The 16620-nt window shown below is 41.5% G+C and overlaps 2 protein-coding genes across 3 annotated transcripts in view; one reads left to right on the top strand and one right to left on the bottom strand.

The window, feature by feature from the left end:
- Window positions 1-504: 504 nt before the first annotated feature.
- Window positions 505-2049, bottom strand: LOC146205899 (uncharacterized). The gene is made up of 4 exons (XM_084590563.1): window positions 1804-2049; window positions 1565-1692; window positions 1324-1453; window positions 505-798 (listed from the first exon to the last, which is right to left on the bottom strand). The coding sequence occupies exons 2-4, from the start codon at window positions 1606-1608 to the stop codon at window positions 622-624; spliced, it is 351 nt and encodes a 116-aa protein (XP_084446689.1). The 5' UTR covers window positions 1609-1692; window positions 1804-2049; the 3' UTR covers window positions 505-621.
- Window positions 2050-4124: 2075 nt separating this feature from the next.
- LOC146205900 (L-fucose kinase-like) overlaps window positions 4125-16620 on the top strand; it is a 94260-nt gene continuing 81764 nt past the window's right edge. For both annotated transcript variants that reach the window (XM_084590565.1, XM_084590566.1), the window contains exons 1-8: window positions 4125-4343; window positions 4432-4587; window positions 9180-9226; window positions 9834-9962; window positions 10220-10292; window positions 12973-13070; window positions 14902-14982; window positions 16246-16365. In XM_084590565.1, coding sequence (XP_084446691.1) covers window positions 4277-4343; window positions 4432-4587; window positions 9180-9226; window positions 9834-9962; window positions 10220-10292; window positions 12973-13070; window positions 14902-14982; window positions 16246-16365 — 771 coding nt within the window. In that variant the 5' untranslated portion in view covers window positions 4125-4276. The remainder of the gene's footprint in view (window positions 4344-4431; window positions 4588-9179; window positions 9227-9833; window positions 9963-10219; window positions 10293-12972; window positions 13071-14901; window positions 14983-16245; window positions 16366-16620) is intronic.

The following is a 16620-nucleotide window of genomic DNA, read 5'->3' on the forward strand; positions in this document are numbered from 1 at the left end:
TGAAGATAGCGTACTTTGGTCAAAATGACAGCCACAGTATATTCTAGGCACTATAGCCACCGCGTGCTCTTTAAACGCAATTTCAGCCCATTTCCCGATTAAGCCTTGATTTTTATTTTCATGAAAGAGATACTAAACTTTTCAAAACAAGTAAAAACAAAATTAGTCATTTTCGAAAAAAATCCGCGTTTTTAGACCCGCATCTCCCCTTGACCGAGCCCACTAACATCAAAGAAATCCAAAATAAAATATGTCCCTTTTTTCTCTCCTCAACCGGGGCACACTGGTGCAAAAGAAAAAATAAGAGAAACCCGGCTGTGATGGCACTTCACCGCACTCTGTCCCGGCCGCGTGGCCTGTGCGTGCCCAACCGGAGGGTGCCAACAAAGTCCAGTCGACATCAATGGAAAGAACGTGCAGCAAAGAGTTCCCCCAAATGCTCGCGAGCACTCCTTAAAGATAATCTGTACATCACAGCGTACATTAAAGCAGATTCGAATACTGTTCACAACGATCGAATCAGGTTTATTGCATTATACCATTACTATAAATATCCTATGGATATCTCCTCAGAAAAGGGTGGAGTCCTTGCCAATGACCTGATCACATGGTGAAACCACACTATCCTCTCAGCTTCAGTCCTCCGTCGTGGAGCGCAATGGGCTCCACCCGCACCCACCGTCCGTCGTGGAAGGTGGCGTATATCACGCCCTCGCTCACTTGGAGGCCATCAGGCATGACTCCCAACTCTCCATTGTAGAAGGCAGACATGTCGTAAAGTATCTGGGTGTTCTCCTCCTGTAATAAAATGCTCCTGTGATGCAAATTTGCCATTCATTAATCACATCGTGCATTGCAAGGGCATCATACTATAGTCCAAAGCCACTGGATTCATTGACAGGTACCTGGAACACACATGTGCAATATTATAGTAGCCAAAAGCTCAATTCAATCTCACAGTCTTTTAATTTAATTTAGGTGCAACCAACTCACAAAACGGTCACTTCGGTCCTATTGGCCGATTTAAGTTCAGTTCAATGCCACATAAAAAAACATTCCAAGCCACATCTTACTCCAGAAATCGAAAGTACACGTCAGCAGAGCTCTTGGCATAGGTCACTATAACATGTCGATATAATCAATGAAATTTTCAGGTTCTCCCATGGAGTTGCTTGCAGAGCTGCGCTGGTCATCCGCAAAGCCATTGCCATTCTGCAGACACATTTTGGTGCAACCAACTCACAAAACAGTCACTTCGGTCCTTTTTGTCCGATTTGAGTTCAGTTCAATGCCACATAACAAAAAATTCCAAGCCACACTTACATTGTACTCCAGAACCTGAAAGTCGGCAGAGCTTTCCCCAACATATATCGATATAATTGATGAAATTTTCAGGTTCTCCCATGGAGTTGCTTGCAGAGCTGCGCTGGTTATCTGCAAAGCCATGGCCATTCTGCAGACACATTTAGGCGCAACCAACTCACAAAACAGTCACTTCGGTCATTTTTGTCCGATTTAAGTTCAGCTCAATGCCACATAACAAAAAATTCCAAGCCACACTTACATTGTACTCCAGAACCTGAAAGTCGGCAGAGCTCTTCCCAACATGCCGATATAATCGATGAAATTTTCAGGTTCTCCCAAGGAGTTGCTTGCAGAGCTGCGCTGGTTATCCGCAAAGCCATGGCCATTCTGCAGACACATTTAGGTGCAACCAACTCACAAAACAGTCACTTCGGTCCTTTTTGTCCGATATAAGTTCAGTTCAATGCCCCATAACAAAAAATTGCAAGCCACACTTACATCGTACTCCAGAAATTGAAAGTACACGTCAGCAGAGCTCTTGTGTGTAACACGTTGATGATGAAATTTTCAGGTTCTCCCATTGAGTTGCTTGCAGAGCTGCTCTGGTCACCCGCAGACATTAAGGGGACCCAAGGCTTGTGGCCTCCAAGGAAATAGCTTGTGGCTGCGCCGAGCGGCGAGATCTAGCCGAGCGGCGAGATTTAGAATGGGGGTTTTCCCGACGCACCAATACCGATCTGTGACGCAACCACGATGCGGTGGCGCTTCTATCGCCAGCGTGGTCCGACTGGGGGTGAAAAATAGGCTTAGCGCCCATAGGAATACATGGAAGCGAAATATTCCAAAGCATTTTTCTAATTTCGCGGGTCATCTGTAATGTCGTTATTCGGTACAGAGCAACCATGAACGCCGTGGAATAGATCGTGGAAGTGTGAAATCTCATTACCAAGGAGAAGTATTTTTAAAACACCGCGAAACGTATGGGGGTGCTAGTTGAGAGGGCGAACCATAGAAATACATGTAAACACAACTTACCGCAACATTTTGCTCGGTTCAGCAGCGTTGAACCCTTCTCATTTTTTGATGAACGTCTTGTATGACGCCCCGACGTCATGTTGCATGACACACTACATTCTCTTGCAAGTACTGCAAGTCTGACGACTTGCGGGACCGCTCACAGCACGATAAACTGACCGCGCACAGTTGCAGACGACCATGCACCACCCGCTGTCGCTAGCAGACGCTCCGGAGCCTGAGGCGGCCGCGGTGGGTGTCGCCAGCTACGCTGTCGTCTGCTGCAATGCGCGAATCTCGTTCGGTTCATATTGTCATATGGCGTTTGTCAACTGCTTTTTAAATGTAATTCTGTCTAGCACGTATCACTGGAGCGACAGTATATTATCAAGCTTATTTACCCTATACGGCAGCATATCAGACTAAGCAAAACTGCGCGATTCGCTGCAACCAGCTTGCCTTTTGGCGGTGTCTGGATTCATACCACAGGTTATTCGGGGAGTTATAAAAGTAGACTGCCTCCGTAATGATGCACCATACTTTATCACACACTTCTTCAAAGCGATGGTCAACGTTTAACGACCGGCCACCACTTCTGATGCTCTGCAAAATGAGAAAAATGCTCCGGTAATTGTTGTGTTTACATGTATTTCTACGGGTCGCCCTTCCAACTTGCACCCCAACCTGCTTCGCGGTGTTTTAAAAATACTTCGCCTCGGTAATGAGATTTGATATTTTGATGATCTGTTCTGGGATGTTCATAGTTGCTTTGTACCTAATAACGACATCACAGGTGCCCCGTGAAATGAGAAAACTGCTTAGAAATATTTCGGTTCCATGTATTCCTACGGACGCTAACCCTATTTTTCACCCCGGTCGGCTGCGACGCCACGAGCGCCCCCTTTGTTTGTAAACACGGTGTTGGTCTATAGTGCTGTAGAGGATTCTAGAACTTTCTAGAATATTCTACAGCAAAGCCGGGCTTGCAGCGTCGTCGATTGCAGCGCCACGACGGTAAACCAAGGAAAAGTGTTTAAATATATAGAAGCCAATAACGCTCTTTTATTCATCAAAAAGTACTATCATTGGACAAGACTATATTAAAACTACCAGTTATAAATAAACAGTTTTCGTCGACGAAATAGGAATTGTCAATCCAGGCAGAGGCCGGAAACCTCATTTGAACCTTCCGCGCTTTCCGCCGTCTGGTCCCTATGGCAACCAAACGAGCCGAACCCGAACTCGCTCCTAGCAGCTCGGCAACTCCGGAAGCAATCGGAAAATATAGCGCGTTTTATCGCTAAAATTTAGTGGTGCGGGCATCATAAAACATAGCATAAGCTTCGTTGGCCTTTCGTTTGCCATGAGCGCGTGACACCATGGAGCGGTGACGAATGTGTGCCGAGGAGAGCGGCCGCCGCTTGGCTAGCTTGGCCCTACGCCGGTAAGTTCCCGTAACCCAAGCGAGTCGCGACCCAACCCCAACGGCGGCTTTGGGCGAACGCTGTTTGCGAAAAATAGGGGCCGCCCCTAGCAAGACCCCAAGCTCCTTGGGGGCCCCCAAAGCTTGGCGCCCCATATTCTAAAACTCTCTATTCATGGATAGTAATGCTCGTAGGCGATGATATCGGGTTATACATAAGGTTATACCATGACATATGCCATTACCATGCCACATATGACCCACACTAATTTTCGAAGAATCTACAGACATTGACCTACACTTTGAACCCGCATCGAACCAACGTGTGTTTTCTTTTTTGCCGAAAAGAAGAAGCGAAACCAGCCAACGATGTTCGCTAAACCCAATCCAATCCAAGCCAAGGCCAGCCGGTGTTGGCGTTTTGGGGTGTAATGTTGCGCTGGCGCGTTGTATTTCAACAGCAGAAGTAGAGGTACCGAGCAAAAGTGTCTTCGATAGTGTCATGGGCTGTTTCATTCGCATAATTTCGGCGTAATGTCTAACTTCGATTGCATTGTGGTGACCTGCTCTTCTCTCAAGTGGGCGACTGCAATTGAAGCAGGTAATGCGCGTCGCCAACTTTACTATTACTGGCCGTTAGTTCCTTTTTTGTTGTTTTGTTCATGAGGCTCGATTGTCACGTTTTCCAGAACTCCGGATACTTCAAGCTCGAAAAATTATTTCCGAATCAGTCAAGATTCTCACCGTCGAGGACCCAGCAACTAATATCGGTAGCGGAGCTGCTACGCTGAACGCGCTCTTGGTAGTGACAGAGTTTTTGAGCGCGCATAGTGGATACACGGCAAGTATACACCTGCTCACCACTGATGTTATGATGCGCTGGATGGTTCTTCCTAGTGCAGACTGTTTTTGTAAAGTTAAGCGAAATTTTTAATAGCACGACTAATAGCTTACATAGTTATCTACAGCTAATAGGCAGAAAATCTAATAAGAATCTAATAAAAAAATTATGAAATTGAAGAAAATCTAATAAGAATGTAATAAAAAAATTATGAAATTGAAAATGTGATGGGGTGTTAGATTCCCCTGACGCTGAGCGGTAGCATTCTTAGTGCTGTCACTCTGGCAGAAGTCCCCATTTGAAGCATCCATACATTGTCTGGGAGCACTGCGACGTCATAAGGACATACAGAACACACTTTCTTCATACTTGGTATGTATAAATAGGCAGCTTTACAGGTCTTTTATAGTCCCTCTGGATGATGCAACCATATGTGCTGGTTAGTAAAGTTATCTAAATAAATATTACGCTTGGGTACTCATTCTCATGAAATTGAGACTTTTCCTGTGTCATTCTGTTGAGACCACTATAATTGCTGACACCAAGGAAGTTATAGTGCTGTTCTTGTTTCAAACTGTACATATTTCCCGCTCTTATGATGATAAAAACTCGTAACTTACTATTATGCATAGTGGATGGCTGGAATAATTTAGACCACCCAGGGATCTTTAACATGCACTGAAATCGCACAACATTAGGCGCCTTTTGCAGTTTGCCTCCATCGAGTTGCGGCTACCACAGCTGGGTTGAAACCCGGGTACTCTGGCGTAGTAGTCGAGTGCCTAACTACTGAGCCACGGCAGCGGGTATATGAAACTGTTATGGAACTTATACAGCAGTCACAATAATGTATTGGGCCAATCCACTGCTGTATTACAATTTTTGCCAGGGAATGTCTATACAAGGAAGTTTGAGCTAACTCAAACTTCCTTGTATAGACAAACAAGCAAACAGAGTAAAAATTTTCATTCACAGCTCCATGTTAAGTGCCATGCATGGACAGATAATGACTAGTCAAAATAGGCTCCGTGAAAATTAAAGATTACCATATTTTCACATACTGTCATGTGTGCTATTACTTATCTTGAAGTTGTGCTCTTTGTGTGGTGGCACAGATATTGCTTCTCAGTAGCTAATTTCAAATTTTAAGTTTTATTATTTCATCAAGGCTGCTGCAAGATTGCTACAGGAGGTGTGGTCATGCATGAAAGCAGTCTTTCATATAATTCTGCATGCAAGTATGTGGTATAGAGCAGCAGGATTAGTATTAATGTGAAAGCACTAATCTAGAGGTTCAGAGCTTAGCAAAGGCGTCTGACGCTTGTATTTCTGCTTGTAGTGCGCAGTGGATTCGAACCCAGGAATTTCTCATGGGAAGCAAGTACAAAACGTCGTAGCTATTTCCACAGCTGATTGCCCGTGTGCAGACTTCAACACACACACATGCCTATTTCCCCAATACCTTTTTGTTGTCACAAAAATTCTGGATTCACGGAATGAGTTAAGGACACAACAGAATGTGGCATTGGGGAGAAGAATAGCAATCAGACTAAAAGAACCAATGAGGTATTTTGTGGAATTTTAGAAGTTCTTGGCACAGGAAGTGCATAAAGTAATAGGCGCAGAGTCAGGTGGTCTTAAAGATTAGGAAATTTGTGGATATATTGGCTGCTGCTGCTGGCACAGTACAGGGCAATTAGTTGGAGATCACTGCAAGAGCCCTTTGTCCTCCAGTGGATAAAGCTGCCCCAGTGATGATGGTGACAGTAGCAGTGAATCAAACTGCATTGTGCGTTGTATTGATTTGTTAAAAACCAGTCAGTCTTTCACCACATGTTATGGTGTGTACACCTTAAAGGGTAAATAGCTTCAAAAGCTGTTTACTGAAACTAGAAAATGCACATGAGCAATAGGTATCCCACCAGTCTTCTCTGCAGCACAATTATTTAAGCTAGCTTCATCAGCGCCAATCATATTGGCGGTCAAATATGATGCCCCCCCCCGCCTGCATGGCGCATGCCGGCGTGCTAAATAAAAAGAGAACAAGTCACCATAGCTCCCCACCATGCCTCATCCCACCTGCGTCACTTAGAATCGGCGTACCCATCAAGCCCCCAATAACGCCGTCTGGGATGTTTACGCACAGGAATGCATCGCCCTAATCAGTTGCTAGTGGTATTCAGAAGCAATTTTTGAAAATAATTGGTAAATGATAGCATTTGACTCAAATGCTCACCAAGACCACCTCTATGGATCTCTTGCATTAGAATATTACCGTGAGTACCGTTTCAGGGGCCCTTTAAAAACGCCACTAAAATGGTCTTGAAGGCCACCATCTTGCACTCCAGCCAAGCAATGAGAGGTTGGTTGGTTGGTTGGTTCACAGGAAGGGAAAGGCGCAGTATCTGTCACACTTGCTCTGTGGACACCTGAACTGCGCCGTAAGGGAAGGGAGGAAGGTGGGAGTGAAAGTGGAAACAGAGAAAGGGGAGCCGTAGTGGAGGGCTACGGAGTAATTTCGACCACCTGGGGATCTTTAACGTGCGCTGACATCGCACAGCATACGGACGCCACTTCGTTTCGCCTCCATTGAAACGCAGCCGCCGAGGTCGGGTTCGAACCCGGGAACTCCGACACAGTAGTCGGGCGTCTTACCACTACGCCACCCCGGCGGGGCAAGCAATGAGAGGTAGTTATGAAGAAAAGGAAGGCACAATAATTATCTCATTTAGTATCGATACATGAACTGAAGTGTGGGGAAGGAATGAGGAGAAAAAGTGCTTAGTGGAAGTTGTGGGTGCGAATTCAAAGCTTCGATAACTGTGTTGCCCTTGCATGTGCATGAGCCAGCCACATAGCTATGGAATTTTTCTTCTCTCACTTGGAAAGCTTTCGCTCCACTTCAAGCACCTGTGAGTGAGTATAGTGCATGCACTGGTTGGTCCCAATCCCCTATGCTTGACACAGGCAGTTCAGAGAGCCTGTCTAATGAGCACTGAAAAAAAAAAAAAAAAGGTTACAGCACAACAAACAAGCAAACAGAGTAAAAATTTTCATTCACAGGCTGCTGAAAAGTAACTTAGGTGCATACCTGTACTTGCTAAGGCCACTCCAGCATTACCTCACATTAGTTGCCATACTAATGGCAGTTGCTGCCAGTTTTGACAATGCGACCTCCAAGAGGGGGATGGCTTCCTCCTAGAACCTCTGGTTACTTGAAAAGTCATTTTTGCACATACACGAATATACTGCATTCACATTCTGCTTACCAATGCCTTTAAAACAGAAATAGCCTTTATAATTATGCTTTATGCTGTGTGTTTCTTTACAAATCAGTTCAGATTTAAAATACAGTATAATGTAGTCATGGAGTTACTTAACTTTGCAGAAGCAAAATTACCCCAGAATTTTCATAATAATTGGTTCACAGGAAAGGAAAGGTGCAGTATCTGTCACAATTGTTCTGTGGACACCTGAACCACGCTGTAAGGGAAGGGAGGAAGGTAGTAGTGAAAGTTGAAAGGGGTGCTGGGTAGTGAAGGACTCCGGAGTATAAGAGTGAAAATGGAAAGAGAAAGGGATAGCATAGTGAAGGGCTCCGGAGTAATTTCGACCACCTGGGGATTTTGAACGTGCACTGCCATCGCACAGCACATTGATGCCTCTTCGCTTCGCCTCCATCGAAACGCAGGCGCCGGTGGTCGGGATTGAACCTAACCACTGCACCACTGTGGCGGGTGGAATTTCTATTGGTGCAGCATTTCCACATTAAGGTAGTTTTAAAAGACTTAGCGGCTACTAGTGTAGGAAGTCCATAAAAATGATTCGAGATTCAGTCAGTGCATTCATTCATTCATTCATTCATTTTTTTTTTTCACTTATTCTTTATGGAGATTAGCAACCCTAAATGCCTCGGGCTATAATGGACACCATAGTAGTGGGTTTTGGACATTTCGACCACCTGCAGTTCTTTTAACATACAGTGACATCGCATAGTACACAATCATTTTGCTTTTTGCCTCCATCGAAAAGTGGCCTCCGCGGCCGGAATGTTATCTCGCATCCTTGAGTTCAGTAGTTGAGTGCCTTAACCACCGGGCCACCATAGCGCGGAGCGGACACATAAAAAATGTTTGAGTTAAAGTGTGGATTCTGTTAACTGAAAAGTATGCCAACACACAGATTTAACATGTTTAAAACGCAGTCGCAGTGATCAAAAATTTTTTGCAAGGTTTTTGGATATGTGCGGTCCATGGGGTAGAGGTTAAGTTAGATAAAAACTGTCATTTACAAATTAATTACATATGTTTTGGGGAGGATGCGCTTCCACGGGGGGGGGGGGGGGGGGGGTATTCTTTTGCTTAACCTCACTTTAACAGTGTCTGGATGCACAGGTTAGATGGTGCTATTGTAGCTAGAGAGGGCCGTCTGAATTACTTGGCCAAGTTTTAAGGCAATTTATCAATTGCTTTGTGAAGGCAAGTGAAGAGTGTTTATTTTCTTTAAAGCAGCATATCATTCTTTAGTAATGTGTTATTCTGGAAGTAGAAAGGAATGTCCTCACTTCTAATGTCTTGTTATCTGTTTCACAGGTAGTGTCTCCTGATGTGCTTGACAAAAGTCGAATTTTGATCCTGCATCATGTAAGTGATTTGATTATGTATTTTTAATGTCACTACATGATTACTAATCTTTGTTATCCTTTGCATGTTTCACAGTATGCACATGTTCAAGAATATATACAGTTATTAAATTGACTGCATAATTTAGCCTGGCATTATTTGTTATTCCGCATTTGTTTACTTTTCTGCATCCAGCATCCTTTTTTATGTAGTGCTGTTGGCATTCACCATGAAAAAACTGACTTGAAGTCAGGTTTTCTTTTCCTGTAGTAGTAATTGTTTGGTTTTCACAAAATTCTAATAGTCTTGTGGATTACTTGGCCAAGTTTTAAATTTACATTGTGGATTGCTTTGTGAAGGCAAGTGAGCAGTTTTTATTTTCTCTAGTGCAGCATATCAATCTTTAGCAATACATTATTCTGAGAGCAGAAAGGAATATCCCAACTTTTAGTTGTCTTGTTATCTGTTTTACAAGTACTGTCTCCTGATATGCTGATAGTTTAAGTATATTGTATTTTTTTGGTTAAAAGTAAATTTTTTGCCTTAAAAATGGTCATGACAATTTGTTATGGCAGTATAACACTGAGCCCTCGAACTGTTGTTCCTTTCTGTTTGCTTCATTCTGCAGAGTAGAGAGTATGCTCTGGAACCATGTGGCAAAGCATTTATGAGCGTACCTAAAATTCACGCAGCTTCTGTTGACCAGATTAGTGGTTGCTCTTCCAACGTGGAAAATCTTCTCAACATTGTTTCCCAGGTACCAAATTCCTGTATACTTCTGCATCAAGACAGCATTGGTGATGTTAAAATTAGTTCCAATTTTGATTTATTTCAAAGTAGCGTTTGAGATACTAAGGCCTCTTTCATTATTGCTTGGTGTATGTTGCAGTGATCTGGACAGTAGTAGGCTAGGTAGCTTGTAACTTGTAGCCTAGTTATATTTAACTGTATTGGAGTACTAATGCTAGCTTTTTTTCATGAAACGCAAGCTCACCTTGCTTTGTCTAATGTCAGATGCAAGGAAATGGCCCTCCAGGAGTTTGGGTGTGCAGCACGGACATGATACTCACCTGCCAGAATGATATTGGTATGGTACCATTTTCCTATTATTCATTAATAGTAGGGGTGCATAAATATTGAAATTTTCGAATAAGAATCTAATATGAATATGAGGAAACAATGGCTTCGAATATCGAATCAAATATCTGATCAGTGGGGAAAAAAAAAAATAGAAAATACCGCATATTATTCATCTTGTTTATCTCAGAATTCACATTGTATTTGCTCTTAACATTAAGCTAGAATTGGGACAGAATGTATACCCTACTGAAAAATGCAGTGTAAACTTTATACGCCAGTATTTTGTGGAGGAAAAGCCTGCATGAAACTTAGTGGAGCAGTCATATCGCTGCTAAATACCTTGAAGAAACTGCCGAAAACCATTTACATCACAGTAATTGTATCTGATGAATACATGCATGGTGGTTGTTCGCATTTGAGATGAAACCGAAATAAGAATGAAATTTTTTTTCCCGGTTTCCTCATGTGCTTCGCCTCGCGCACACTGTTTGGAAGGTGCTCTTTGCAAAAAGGCCCCATTGCATTTTGGGAGTGTTGCACTGCATAGTCCATGCACTGAAGCATTGCTGTGAAGCGAGCTGTGCAGTGCGCACTCGGGCAGGTTTATCTTCAAGGACTACCAGCACCAAATTTTGATGGCATTTTTCTTCTTGTTAATGATGCGTAAGTCGTTCCTGTATATCGATCCGCATGCAGTTTTCGCCTAGGACTGCCAAATAATTTATAATTTAATTTTATTTTCTCACCAGTTTTGGTTTCGACAGCCGAGAGATGGCTGTGATGTCACAATCATGTCTTGATGCGCCGCATGAAAAAACAGCGATATAATCGCTCATTCTTCACTTGTAGTGATTCCTATTCTTGAGCCAGGCTGGCTTTATCATCATAGAGAATTCAAATTGCACAGCAATGATTTTATCGCTGTATATTCATCCCTCGCGTGAGCTAGACTTGACTGTGACGTCACAGCCATCGCTTGTCTGTTGAAACCGAAACAGTGGAAAAAAGAAATTCAATTACAAATTATTCAGCAGTCGTAGGCGAATATGATGTGGTGATCCGTGTACAGTAATGTCCTAGGCATCATTACAAATGATAAAACATGTACTCAAAAAATAGGTGTCTATAGTCCTTTCAGAAAGCAGCCCCATCTTGTTTTGAGGATGCTTCACTGCACTGTCACATTGGTCAAGCATTGCGGTGAAGCGCGAAATATGCAGTGAATTGGAAAATTTTCGAATATTCGGACATTTCAAATACGAATAGAATATAACAAACATATTCAGTTCATATTTGAAATTTCTAATATTCACACATCCCTAATTAATTAATTAATTTCAGACCTGTCACATGTACAGTAGAAGACCGTGTATAACCTCTGAACACCTGTGGCATGTGCTTGAATTTAATAATTACAGTTTTCTGGCTCCCTTAATTTATTGACTTCTGTATTTTTTGCTGAATAAGTGCATCAAAATTTTTCAAGTGCAATAATGTACTTGAGTAATTTTTTTCTTGAATACTGCTGTTAGTTAGCTTTCACATCAGTCTGTGTAATATGCATGTAGCTTAGAATTGCTTTGTTATAGTATAAGTGATAGTGCTGCAGACATTACTGCTTCATGAGTTATTTTTCAGCCAGCAAACTTGAAAACATTTGATTCTTATCCAAGTAAATTTTCTCTGGCATCAAAGTAACTTTTTGTGCGTCCGTTGAATTGAAGAATCAGATTTGCTACTGATTGCGGGGGACATCCTGATTCCTGCTTGATTTCTAATAGCACTGTAACAGTAATGAACTGTGTGTTATCTTTATGTTCTTTGAAAAAAGCACTTCCAGAAGTTGATTCAAGACTACATTCACTTTCAATCAGTGATGCAGACTGACTCCCTTGCATGTTGTGTCTTATTGCATGCATTCTTGATTGAGGTGTGCATATATGAGAAAAACTTGGGGACACTTAAGTTAAGCATAAGAGTTTGACACGATAGCAATAGTCTTTACTGCCACTTGGGGTACCCTTGTCGGACCTCTGACAGACCATGAGCCTCATGGGGGCACAAATGTGCAAACTTTCCGATTACCCCTTGAAATTAAAAAGTCGCTATACACAGCAGAGCATGTTGTGACGCACACTAACACAAGGCCTCCCGTTAACAAAGTCAAGTGCACTTCTGTGACCTAAAGGTAGCGTGTCTGACTTGCGGTCCAAGTGTCGGGGGTTCGATTCCTCCACTTGATTACAAAATTTTCTTCAAAGCACGAATAATTTACTTTTCAGTGTTATTGGTCATAATGACATTCACTCATATTGCGGCCTTGCAATTGCAATTTGCATAATGTTTCCATCACTTGACAGTGCTGCAGCTCCATGGGCAGTGTCACTCCCTCTCGACCAATCCGAATTTTCCTATCATGCCTGAACATGCTCAGGCTATTTTTCTGCTGAATTGGACCTTTAATGCTACTGGGCTAAAATATTTTTGTTGCAGTAGTTAAAATACATTGTCATGCTAAAGCCTTTCATATAATTCTTCTGTAGTTGGACAGCCTTCCAGCCTTCTCTTTTTTTTATTTTCTTACAATCACATAAATAATGCACCATGTGGTAATGTTTTAGCGTGCAATAATCTGGTTTGCACTGTCAGCATTTTGTGATACAGTTGTTATACATTTTCTTCTGCAGCTGTCGACTGGTGCCGTGTAAAAGATTGTCTGCTCTTTTGTTCTGTAAGCGATCCTGTTTATGCAACAGGTCATGGTGCTGTGATGGTGAACAGTGATGTAAGTAATTTGAAATATTTTTAATTCACAAAAGAAAATTTGAGGCCAAGCAGTTGTGAAATGAAATTAAAGGATATATATATATATTTTTTTTTGCACCTGCTGTTTTCTCAGTTGCCTTTTCACATAAAATGAAAGGGTCAGTTGGGAGTGAAAGACACATTTATTGCCGAAAAAAATTAGACAAAAATATCCTTGCCACTGAATTGAAGCTCATGACACCAAGACTGAAAAGGACTGAAAAGCAGCCAATAAAGGCCATTTTCGGTAAAAGTAGCATTTTTGTCATCAGAATGGGGCAATTGGGCAATAAAAACCAACTTCAGTTCATCCTCATTGTCCTCTTAGAGATTATATGGTTAATGCTATAAAAGGGAACACTGCAGGTGTTTTTCTTTCCTTGCATTTGTTTATTTTTTAATTTTCCGCCTTGTGTGTATTGCCATGTTGAAAAGAACCATATTTTCTATGTAGTCATGGTGCTGACCATGCCGCACTGGATTCGTGTACCTCTTTTGTGAGCCCCTGCTTCTCCCAGAAAACATGATTCTTTTGTGGTTACGGTTTTGTATACAGTATTTTCTGGTTGCCGTGACATTCAAAAGAATCCAGCATTACTAATAGAGCATGTTGTTTTTGGCATTCATTTGCAGTTTGACTCAAGTGTACCATGTGTTACTGGCTGTTTATTCTCAGATGCTTGTTTCTTTCGGCCTCCATATCTTGAAGTCACTACTGCCCGTGTTTAGGTAAAGGTATGAGAGATAGTTGTTTAATGTGACAACTGTTGTGTGTAGCAGTGAATTGTGGAATAGGTAAATTCATATATCATGACTGTTTATTAGAGAACTGTACTTACTGTCAAATTTATGTGCCAAAGTGATTGTCAGTCCAGAGAGAATGAGACCAATGCTGCAGATTTGGAGCAGGGATAAATTACACCATTTAGTTTTTAGTGCAAGCCACATTAGTGAAGTATAAAAGTAGCACCTGTTTTGTTTCACTGACTAACAGCAGTTTTGAGACAGTAACCACTCAGCCTAAGACAGCTGTACGAAGGAAGCGATCCTGCAGTCAAGCCAGTTTTCACTTTATTTTTATTTTTTTGTCTAGTGATGAAATGGTACCACGTCAGATACAGGTGCAGACAAGAACATGTTATGGATGTGGCAGTTCCTGTCTGCAATTCATGCACTCGTAACAGCACAGACCAAGACAGTAATATTCAGTGAGGCCTCAAAAGGACCTTGTTGAAACTTGTTCATATCATTCTGACGTAATGCCTGTTGACTTCTTGTAGCTTTAGCGAATTGCGATGCATTGAGTGAGCAGACCTGGCAGTGCCAGTATCTAGTCATTGCAGTTGGCAAGGGACAGCTGAGTTGACTGGCAGAAAACAATTTTAAGGTGTCCATGAAATGTGGGTCTGTCAACTAAATTGTATTTAAATGTGGTTTTGTTGTAAAATATTGAAAGGTTAAGAATTTGAATGTACATCAATCGTATGAAATTAAACTACCAGACCTCTGTACGTAAGTTCATTCGTGCATATGCTATTTGATTAAATTTCTAACAATTTCTTATAGATTGTATATGGGGTCCTAAATGGTCAGTTTGTGTTTTTTGTTTTTTGCAAAATTTACCTTGTCTTGCTGCACCTCTCTGTAAAAGTCAGTTGTATTGCAATTACCTGCTTTTACTTACATGATATATAAAAAAAATTAAAAAATATTACATTAAACATTTTCATGGTAGTATCTTGCTGCTGCCAAGTTTCATCTGCCGCATGTCATATTCCAGCATCACAGTTTCTTTATTGTGATCCTTTCAGAATGTTGTTTCAAGGATCCTGTATTGTGGATCACTAGAGGCCTTGCGTAGCTACACTCGTCCAGATGGCACGGTCCTTGTTGTAAGTTTTTGCAACCTCTCCACAGTGGCAGGCCATCAGTGCTTGCTTTCCAAAGTTTTGTTTTCTCATTGCAGCTTCAACTTGACAATTTCTTACCAGGTGTTGCATTCTTCTTGCAAGGGTGTCGTTTCTTAAACTGTATAATTGCATTTTTTGTGCACATTGAAGCTAAACCTAATTTTCGATGTGACTCAAACCTTCCGGCTTTGCATGCATGTGTTGAAATAAAATGTTTGGAAATATCAAGTTGATTTAATACAGCTGTCCTTATATGTGCGGTCCAGGATGTTTTAAAGCGTTATTTTATTCAAGGAAATGTATTAGGATCCTTTAATCTTTATGAATTCTAGTGCATTAAAAGGGGCATCAATTTATTTTTGGGAAAGAGCTTATTTTTCCTCTATAAAGATTGATAAGATCTGGCACTAGAACAACTATGAAAAATGACAATACCACTTAGTTATGAATGACTAAAGCAGTGGAATATAAAATGATGGCTTGAAACCCATGTTCATGACGTCACATGCCTATAGATATAGCTCAAAGCGTTGTGCACAAAAGCTTTGAAGCTTCTTTCTCTGTGGCATATATTTCAGGAAATACTGAAACGCAATTCTCGTCTTTTTTAGAAACCCTGCCTTTTTTTTTTTTTATTATGAATGGGTGCTTAAACATAAGCATTTGCCTGAATTTACAACTTCCTCTTTTGTCTTAACTTGCCGAGAACCTCTTTTGTCAAATGAGATGATATTTGGCGCTAAAGGTTATTTCTACAAATCGGAAGGTGCTCATTTTAGTTCGGTGCCAGGAAAACAACTGTAGCTCTTTTTAGCAATTTTTTTTTATTTCCTTTCATGTTACCATTTGTGGCTAAATTAATGGTTATATATGTACAGCTGTGAGTGAAAAAAAAAAAAAAAAAAAGATCAGCACTCATGACTGGTTTTGGCAGAGTGGCAGATAACAAAGCTCAATGTTTTGGTTATGAATACAGTGATAACAAAAGTGTCTTTCGTGTTAGCAAAGAACTGAGCCGCGCCAGCCGCGTGTACAATTTTCATCACTGTGGTGATACCATTGTGCTAATCTTGTTTTATTCTCAACTGTACCCGTAATAGCAGAGTGCACCCTGCAGGGATGTATAAGTTTGGTTATTGTGTTAGGTGAGTTAATGTGCTGGATTCTATTTCACGGTGTTTTGCTATGAGCATATTTTTTCTTGAAGATTTATGTTTTGAATTTCAATGAGCATGTGCTTTTCAGGTATCTGGCATGGTATTCTTTACTGCCGATCTGGCTGAAAGCCTCCTGGCTCTACATTCCATGTCCCCATTGGATTGTTGCACATATATGGGGGTAGACAGTGGAGCTGAGCCTATGCAGGTCGGACACTGCTGTTTTTCATTCCTACAGCATGCTTATTTATGCAGTGAACGTGTATAACCTGAAATAGGGATGACATCACAGTTGTCTTGTTCATTTATTTGTCAGCTACATAATAAGTCAACAATTTTTTTATACAGTAAAACCTTGTTACAAGAGACACTCAAGGGACCCGAAAAAGATCTCTTGTAAGCAAGGTCTCTTGTAACCAAAAATTCTAAAAGCACTGTGTTGATCAGTTTACTGCACATCAGC

The sequence above is a fragment of the Amblyomma maculatum genome, chromosome 1, assembly GCF_055883805.1.
Source record: "Amblyomma maculatum isolate TAMU_Amacu chromosome 1, ASM5588380v1, whole genome shotgun sequence".
Taxonomy (NCBI): domain Eukaryota; kingdom Metazoa; phylum Arthropoda; class Arachnida; order Ixodida; family Ixodidae; genus Amblyomma; species Amblyomma maculatum.

Bases quoted from the DNA above. Each gene is read 5' to 3' on its own strand.
- LOC146205899 (XM_084590563.1), bottom strand. From the start codon at position 1,608: ATGTTGGGAAGAGCTCTGCCGACTTTCAGGTTCTGGAGTACAAT. The intron at 1,454-1,564 runs GTAAGTGTGGCT...ATGTGTCTGCAG, and splicing joins TTCAGGTTCTGGAGTACAAT to AATGGCCATGGCTTTGCAGA. The intron at 799-1,323 runs GTAAGTGTGGCT...ATTTTATTACAG, and splicing joins TTCAGGTTCTGGAGTACAAT to GAGGAGAACACCCAGATACT.